Raw genomic sequence first — 9,613 nt, 5'->3', positions numbered from 1 at the left:
TTTGTAGACCAGGCTGGCCTCGAACTCAGAAATCCGCCTGCCTCTGCCTCCCGAGTGCTGGGATTAAAGGCGTGCGCCACCACGCCCGGCAAGGCAGGGCCATCTTGATTAAAATTAGATTTGGGGGTGGGTTTTCAGGAATAAGAGACAGTCCTTATTATATAATATGAAAAATAAAATTTTTATGTAATTGAAAAATTGAGGGATCATTTAAAATATATAAAATGGCCAGCAAGATAGATCAGTAAGGAAAGGTACTTGTTGCCAAGCCTGACCCTGAGTTTAACCCTCAGTACTTCTAGGCTTGAAAGAGAAAGATAACTTCTGCAAGCTGTCCTCTCACAGAGGTACACCACACACACACACGTGCGCACACACACACACACTTTTCATTACTAGATCATTTGGGTCAAAGTTTGAACTTAGGTTTTCCTTTCATTTAGCATAACTAAATTGTAATTCACCTAACAAGTGATTTTTTAAAAGCCACAATGTGCAAGCACAGGAGAGGATTAATTATTTGGTACTTTAAATATGTAATATAGTCTCGTTAATTCAAAGATTTTAAATGTCTGTCATATGATGTTATGCTGTCCAGGGTTTACAATCTTCAAAGACAACAGAGGGTAAATGTGTCTAGTCTAACACTATTAGCTAAGGAAAATGGGGCCCCATTCAGATGCTTGACTTAACCCAGACCCTGTGGCTTATAGTAATCGAAGCAAGTCTGTGCTGTTGGTTTTACACCGGCTGCTGAGACTTTAGAGCCCTTAGTTGCCCTGTCGGTTGGAGGGAGGTGTGTGTACAGTGGAGGCTGGAGGGAGGTGTGTGTATAGTGTTGGTTGGAGGGAGGTGTGTGTAGTGTTGGTTGGAGGGAGGTGTGTACAGTGGAGGCTCGAGAGTAAAAAGGTTCACGGGCCACATTTAAATTAGCTGTTATAGAATGTGGTACTGAGGACAGAGTCACTGTCTTCATTGTGTCACAATATGTTACAGATGTTACAAAACTCTCTGTCAAATCAGTTATTAGGTGAGTAACTTTAGATTTAATCAGAAATTGTTGTTTTTGTAATAAACAAATTTCTTTTAAATCTAGGAAATAATGTGAGTGAAAAAACATTTGACAAGAAAAGTAGCCTTACATTAACAAAATCATGTTCAAGGGCACAAATAAAACAACTCACTATCGTGTGATTGTAACTGTAAGCACCTTCCATGGATCCTGATAGATGCATTATAATAGACTTTTTACTAATGTTTTTACTTCTTCTTTGAATATTAGTGGACTCCTTAGGGAAGGCTAGGATTCACTTCTAATTTGATGTTTTTTACATGAACTGAAAGTCTGTAGAACCTCAGTCCTCCTCTGCACTAACATGCAGTACTGGGACTCCTCTCTCACTCTTCTTGGACAAACAGTGAAAGTCTCTTGGCTTTAACTCTGCTACCCAAGTGCTGAAAAGGCCCAGTGCAGCTTAGCAGAAGAGAAGGTGTGGGACAGGAGGATTCAGATGGTGTGGCCCAGATTCTTGGCTTTGCTTCTCAGTCCTAGGTCGGACCTGACATTTGATTGTCTTAATGTGATAACCAGCACTTTTAGTTGTCACTTTTCATGTTTTCCTATCCGTCTTATCTACATCCAGCTCCCCATTTCCTGTTCTCAGGAGCTCCAGGGAGTTGTGGATAAACCTGTCTTGCATCAGCAGACAGTAGTTAACACCTTAGCTGAGTGTCCCCGCTTCCACTCATCATCCCTGTGATCATGGTCTATCTCCGCTCCTGGCAGCCTCTCTTCTCTGCCCCTTTTCTCCTTCCTTCCCAGTCTCTCCTGAGATCTATCCTCAATTCCCACCTCTCTTTCTACCTCCCAATCACAGGCTCTAGTCTTTTTAGCCAATTGATTTTAATTAGGGAGCTAGGTTCATATAACAAAGGCATAGGAATTTGCTCAACTTGGGGCAACCAGATCTTGCGGTACAGAATTTATCATTTGATGCATTACAGCACCAGAACAATCCCCAACAAGCTGTCCTTCTACATCTCAGAATCAGCATCCAGACAGGACCTCAGTTCTCCCTTCTTCATTCCCCTGATTCCAGCCAGTAGCTTTGCTTTTCTTTGTTTTAGAAATTTTCTAAGATTTATATCTGTGAAGTCACCAGCTTTCAAGTTTTCTGAGCTCAGGATCCCATTACACCCTTCAAAATTAATGAACTTAACATGAAGGTAGATAATGTCTTGATAGTGTTGTGAAAACAACTTTAACTTTAGGTGGGTCCCTTGCACTATCTCTAGTACTGTAAGTCTGTAGAGATTGGGAGGGCACAGCTGACAACCTCTATCTGGTTGGGAGTCACTCCTGCTGTGCTGCACTGTCTCAGACCTTGTAAGATAAGGTCTCCAATTTCCTTTTCCCATATCAGTCGCTGCATCAGCCCTCATTTATCTCTTTCTATTTGTCTGTCTATCTGTCTATCATCTATTCACTCACTTTGTTTTGATTTTTTTGTTTGTTTTGAGATAGGGGTGTCACTATGTAGCCCTAGCTGCCTGGAACTCTACATAGACCCAGGTTAGCCTCAAACTCTGATTTCACCTGGCTCTGCCTGCTCAGTGCTGGGATTAAAAGCATATGCCTCTCTCTCTCTCTCTCTCTCTCTCTCTCTCTCTCTCTCTCTCATACACACACACACACACACACACACACACATCCTTAATGACATCCTTAGTCATTAAGCATCAAAATAATTCTCCATCCTGCCATCCTCTTTTCTTCTCTGAAACTTGTACAAGAATTAGCTTGCTTCTGCTGTTTCTCCTCTCATTTAAAGTCTGGCTGTTCTCTAGCTCTGAGTTTCTTTTGCAGTACTGGTGGTACGCTTGATCCAGCACTTATGTCTTAGCACATGCCACAGCTGACTACCCTTGTACCTAATTGATCTTTTCTAGAACCTCTGCTACTATGTCCCTGTCTTGCCTGTCTCTCAACGCTGTATCCTGCCTTGCTGACCTAGCCTCTGCTCACTTTTTAATGTTCTTAGCTTCATCGTCTTTGCAGTGCATGCTGGCATTCACTGTGCTGACCTGTTCCACGTGATTGCAGTTGCTGTCTGTAGTCCCAAAGCTTGTCCTGAGGTCCAGGATCCCCGCTTCTACATGGTAGAGATGGCTCCTTTACATATTTGAAACTGATGTATTTTACTTCGTGGAAACCAACACCCCCAATTCTCTTCCCTCTCAGAACCTGAACAGACATTAACAAGCAGTGGGTATACAGCATATGGTGGAAACAGCCACGGATACCTGTGTAATAAACTAACATAAGTATAGATTAGGATAAATGCTGGTCCTGTGAGGCATGGGAGAGTACTTACGGTCTTCCAGGAAGTCTCTCTAAGGAGCTCACATCTCACTTGAATCCTGAAGACTATGAAGACCAGAGTGGAAGCATTTCATCGAGAGAGAAGAGCAGCATTAATATGGACTTCTTAGCCGATCAAAGTAAAGGTAAAATGGAGGTCCATTGAATTGGCGATCTTACCATGTCTTTAGATCAGAAAAGGGAGTTAAGGTTCTATTTTACTTGCACTGAGAGTCTATAGAAATATTTTCAGCAGGTTGTGACCAAATCTGTTTTCCATTTCTGCAGTACTCTCCATGCAGTACAGATGACTAGAAGGGGTTAGAAGATGAGCAGCTGGGCAGTGTGGCAGGAAGCCTTTATCAGTACTGCAGGGGACAGGGTAGGCTGTCTGAACTATAAGTTGATGAGATACAGGACACATTTGAGATATGTTTTGGAGCCCTGAGCCAAAAGGAAGGAAGAAGCCTAAAAGATGAGTCAGAGTTTCTTCAGAAAGGGCAAGCGTGTGTTTTAGGCAGAAGGAGAATTATGTACAAAGGCCTCGTGGGACATACCTGTGATCCCAGCACTTGAGAGGTGGAGACAGGAATGTCTGAAGACCTGGAAGAATCTCACCAGTGGGACTGAAGTCACTGTGCAGGGCCACACGAGAACTTCAGATTCGGTGTCTGGTCTGAATTTGGGGATTTCTTGGTTACAGTCAGTAATGGAAATTGTGGGAGTAGACAAAATTATTAGAGGTAAGTAAAGTTCTGCATACTACCAGAAGGAACATACAGAGAGGAAAAAGCCTAATCCCAAGGCCACGGCCTGGGGAATGTGGTGTCTAAGAGGAGCTGCAGTGAGATGGATGATAAACTGGCTAACATGCAACAAAAGACCAGCATGCAGGAGGCCAGTGAGCATGGGGAGAGTGAGCTGCTGCAGCCAGGGATTGATAGTGAACTCATCTGTGGAGACTGCACTGAGAGAGCTGGGCTGTAGCATCGAGATGGCTGGGATAGGGCTGAGAGGCCAGGAGACAGTGTGTGGGTGGACTTCTTAGTGGAATCACTGATTTTTTTAAAAACTATGTGAAACAGTTAAATGCTGGAAGAAAGGGTAAAGAAGAGACCTGGGAGGAAGCTCTGGATCTCCAGCCTTTTGTTTTTCTTTGTTTTTTGTCTGTAGAAACTTCAGAGGCAACTCTTGTTTCCTCTATATCAAGCATGCTCCATTTACATGTAGTGATCAAGCTTTAATTTCATTTTATAAATACCATTTGAAAATAGCTCTTCCTCTCCCTAGGAAAGTAGCTTTGATTAGGCCAGTTACATCTCTACTGTGCTCTTAGAAGAGTCTTCCTATTTTCATCCTTTACAAAGAAGCAAACGTTATAGTTGTGCAAGAACCAGAGCGTCCTCAGGCTCACACAGGCCTATGTAGCATGTGCCTCCTCTTTTCCCTTTTGCCTGTTCACACTTCTTTCTGCCTCTGACCAGCCCTTCAGCTGCATTAAATTTCCCTTTGATTCACCAGCGTTTCCTGCTCTTCTAGCCCTGTTCCCTTCAGTACTGATGCTCGGCTTGCTTGAACATTATTTGCCTACCCTTGTTTCCCAGCCAGATGCCCTGCCATAATCGGCCTCCAGGTCATCTGGTAATGTTTGACTTAGGCAGACACTGTTCCTTTTTGCACCCAGGAGACCCTCTATTCTTCTGTCACATTAACTTATTCTTTTAGTATTACCTATCTACATGTCTCTTCAACTCGATGATCAGCTCCTGCAGACCAGGGACTTTAGCAGTCTTGTATAATATTCTGAGTTGCACATATAAGATCTGGTATTTATGAAATATAAGCAAACCCAGTGTGTTGTCTGGGTTACTGAATTTAACCATTACTGAAATTCAGTAGAGCCCTAGTATAGTGGAACTGAAAGTGAACATATTAAAAATAAGACAACTGCGGCTCAGGGAGATAGTGTGATTATTCCCCCCATTGCCACCCCCCCCCGCCCCCCGTGGTTTCTAGTGGATTTTCCTGCCTTCTGTCCCAAGGCCGCCTGCATCCCTGTAGCTGCTATCAGTTAATGATGATTAGGAGTATTTAAACTAAGATAGAGCCAGCCTGTGAACACTTACTATCTATCATGCCATTTAGTTCTTAAATTACAGAATGTGACTCAAGTATTGAAATGAAGTAGATAACTAGGCAAGTATTCTAGCTACCACCTAGCCCACTGCTCCCTTACAGTGAGTACTCTCGGTAATTATCCTTAATGGGGAATGGAGGGGGACTGAAGTGAACAGCAACAAAAACACTGGTGTTTGGATTTCTAGTTTTCCTTCAAGCATATGAAAGTACGGAAAAGTGAGATTTAAGATGCTGGAGGTGTGGCTTAGGGCTGACTCTGTGTTGGCATGCATGAGCTAATTTTATTCGTTAGACCAAGAATTAAATAAAAGTCAGACTTATTGTCCTTTCCATTAAAGTCTACTTTACCTTTCCTGGGTGTGAAATTGTGTGTGTGTATGTGTGTGTGTGTGTACCTTTCCTGGGTGTGAAATTGTGTGTGTGTATGTGTGTGTGTGTGTGTGTGTGTGAGAGAGAGAGAGAGAGAGAGAGAGAGAGAGAGAGAGAGAGAGGGAGGGAGGGAGGCGGGGGCTGGGAGAGAGACAGAGACAGACAGAGAGTCCTCTTGGTCTTTTGAAAGACCAAGCATTGCCTCCAGTAACTGTAGATATTTTCTGTTGTGAAACATGAGCTCAAAGCAAAGTATATGAACAATTCTTTATAGATGCTACTGGAACTATTTTTAATCCTTGCTACTTGCTTTTATTTTTAGGGTTTGTGTTTAGTGAATCAGAGGGATCTGCATTAGAGCAGTTTGAAGGTGGTCCCTGTGCTGTTATTGCACCTGTTCAGGTAACATAGACTACTTTACCAACTCCTTAGATAAGGGACATGTTCAAAAGTTTAGCTCTTGTCTCTGTTTTCTGATGTCTGTACTCTACAGAACAACCAGATATGACCTTCTAACAACTTTTACACATAGAGTTCTAACTATCCAAAATAAAGATAAGTTCTTTCTTTTAGAGCATGAGTGAGTCCTTACAATAGTAGCATTTTCAAGGGAAAGTAAGAGGTACACCCTGATTTTTAGAAGATTTGGAATTAGAGATAAGATCTGTTGTGTAATATAATGAGCCTTTGATCCTATAAGATCTATACATTTAAAGGGTATAATCATAACAATTAGGCCTTTATCATTTATTCCATCTACAAAGATGTCTCTAGAAAGTTACAGATGAATGCATGCTTTCATGGCCTAAATTTTATATATTATTTTGAGCTAAAGATTGGCCTTTCTAAGTAAGTTGCAACCAACTACAAACACAGTTTAAAGAATTTTTTTTTCTTTGTACAAAAGAGTTTTGTTTTCAGAATGGACTTGTTTTGAATCTGAATGTTTTTGAATTTAAGAACTGACTAGTACCATAAACTGTTAAATTGCTAGAACCAACAGCTTCTGGTTTACAGTTAGAAGTGTGATTATCAGTGTCACCTCAAAGCTGTTCATACTTTAAAATGTTTATTTAATTAGAAATGATGCAGATTATCCACTGGGTATGAAGGATACATTTCTAAACTCTTGGTTATGTAATACATTAGTTCCCAACACTATCTTTCATATGCTAACATCACTCAGTTAAAAGGAAGAGGTTCTTTTGCCTTCTCAGGAATGGACAGATGGCTCAGTGGCTTAGAACACTTGTTGCTCTTGCAAAGGACCCAGACACATATGATGTACATACAAAAATGCAGGCAAAACATTCATACACATAAAATAAATCTAAAAAATTAAAAAAAAGAAAAGCAGTCTGAGTTATTCCAAAATACACCTCTATAGATCATCTTGTTTTTATTTCTTCAAAGAATAAAACTAATTATTTTCATATTGGTAAAATTATTATTGCATCAAAGTCGTTAAGTGTATAAAGTAGAAATTTAAATATAATAATTATAGAATATTTAAATATCCTGTGTGATTACATATATTTATATGAAAATATAGTACTACTAATTATTATTATATCTATTTTCCTGAATCCACTGAGGCAGCTTTCCTGTACCAATAGGAATCTTGTCTGAATCTGAAGACCCTTGCTCTGTCATGTGTATTACATTTAGAAATAGTCTCTGTGGTCAGTAATAGTGCTGTAGAATTGGAGGTCTGTGAACATAGTTAAACAGAAGATAGATCACAGGCATTTAAAAATCAGTGTGTATCAAAAATAAACAAGGGATAACTTTAACATTAAAATTTTGACTACATGTTACAGACCTTTAACACAGTGGGTTTGCTTTGAGAAATATGCCAATATTTTCAATCAATAAACTTACATTATGCACACACACATGTGTGTGTATAAATATATATATATATAATATAATATGTGTGTGTGCGTTTCTGCTTAAGCATCAAAATTAAATCATTAAAGTAATGAGAGAATTTAGTAAGTCAAAATATTAACAGTAACATTTCGAACTATTAAGTTTAGACTATGACACTTCTAGAATATGTACATAGGAATAGCATTAAACAGATAATTCATTTATTAAATAAGAATTTACCAAGATTTATTAATACTGTGATAAAGGAACTCTAATCAGTGATGAAATAAATTGAAATTTTATAAATACTACCAATATGACAGGCAGATTGAGGGGCAAATGATTTTAGGTCATCTTCTATCATGTGCCAAATATATCCTTAGGAAACCAAAACATTAATGTACCAGTGCTCTAAGAAAAAGAATTACTTTAAGCTCAGAAAAAAATTTCAATAAATATTATTATTAAGTGATATTGCCTATGTTTAACAGTGAATTAGTACAAACTGGATAAGATACACTTCATCCCCACAGGTCAAATGGGCATCACCAAGTAGTTTTTAACAGGTACACTGATGCTAGACAAGAAAAGAATAAAGACATTTGCTGAGTGCGGGCCAGTAAAAATCAAGCAACAGCTTGATGCTTTTTCCTTTTTATTTTTTCTTAACTCTCTAGATAAAAACTTGTCAAGACATATGTTGGTGGGGTAGTACTGGCACTCTTGAATATTGTTGTCTAGTTCAGACTTAACTGAGATTCTGTAAAGGTGTTGTAGAATATGGTCAGAGTTATAATATATAGATTCTTAATGAATAATGTACTTCTGAGAAACCTTCTTTAAAAATAACCCTTCATATAGAAAAAGTTTTCTTCATGAAGAAATTCATTTATAGTAGCAAAAGCTACAACCAACTCAATGTATTTTAACAAAGTTTAAATGTGGACATAACAGGTAAATCTTGGAACTTCATAGAAGTATTGATTATGGCTGTTGATTTCTGAGAAAACTAGAAAATATACTGCTTACTGTATGCATTATAATTCCTTCTTGTAAAAGCAGTTATGAAGGGATGATGAAGGTGACGTTCTATGCCGACAGCAGTAGAGTTAGTGGTAGGATAAACACCCTGCTTTACCTTCAAAGTCTGTTCTGTAAGTAGTTACACAGAGTAGTTCATTTATGTTGATTGCTGATCATAGCGGAGGCTTAGTTATAGTGTTTGTTTTATGTCTATTTAAGTACTGTTGGGGTGGTCACATTCTTTAAATTGGTGGCCTGTTGGGTGCCAGGCAGTATGCTGAGTGCCTGGCATACATTTTCTCATATAATCCTTATGGAAATCTTTCAGAGTTTGTCCTAGCACTTTTGATTGACTAGGAAATCAAGACTCAAGCTTAGGTCCTTCTGACTAAAAGCAATCTCCATGCTGCTTTCTAATAGCATATAAAGAGTTTTATAATACCCCTATTTCTTAGACTTGCCCTACAGAGATTCATAGTCAATATTGGAGCCCAGGAATCCACATTTAAACAAGTCAGCTGACTGTGCCTTAAGGAGGCACTGTCCTGTATCCTGCAGCTTTCTATGACATACCCAGTAGAAGACTAGAGATCAGTTCGTTTTTCTTTCAAACCATATAATTTGATGACTCATTTCATGAAGTTAGGAGTTCTTGTGAGAAAGTGATTACTCTAATAGTGAGATTCTTACTTTCCTTCCTCTCCCTACCCCCCATCTCTCTCTTTCCCCCATCTCTCCCTTTCCCCCATCTCTCCCTCTCCTCCCTCTCCCTCTCCCTCAGCCTCATCCTCTGCCTCTGCCTCTGCTTCTCCCTCTCCCTCTGCCTCTCCCTCTCCCTCTCCCCCTCCC

At 39.7% G+C, this 9,613-nt stretch overlaps 1 protein-coding gene across 5 annotated transcripts in view; it reads left to right on the top strand.

Annotated features, from left to right (window-relative positions):
* The window catches only part of Mindy3 (MINDY lysine 48 deubiquitinase 3), a 76,293-nt gene that overhangs the window by 3,475 nt on the left and 63,205 nt on the right, over window positions 1-9,613 (top strand). For 4 of the 5 annotated variants that reach the window (XM_029472334.1, XM_021185512.2, XM_029472330.1 and 1 more), the window contains exon 2: window positions 6,192-6,271. The exons of the other annotated variant lie outside the window; for it this stretch is intronic. Coding sequence is in view for 2 of the 4 variants with exons in the window: in XM_021185512.2 (XP_021041171.1) it covers window positions 6,192-6,271 (80 nt within the window). In the remaining 2 variants the exon portion in view is untranslated. The remainder of the gene's footprint in view (window positions 1-6,191; window positions 6,272-9,613) is intronic. 5 annotated transcript variants of the gene reach the window in all.

Source organism: Mus caroli, chromosome 2, assembly GCF_900094665.2.
Source record: "Mus caroli chromosome 2, CAROLI_EIJ_v1.1, whole genome shotgun sequence".
In the NCBI taxonomy this organism is placed as follows: domain Eukaryota; kingdom Metazoa; phylum Chordata; class Mammalia; order Rodentia; family Muridae; genus Mus; species Mus caroli.
The sequence above is the reverse complement of the archived record's forward strand: the minus strand, read 5'-3'. Positions and strand labels throughout refer to the sequence as shown.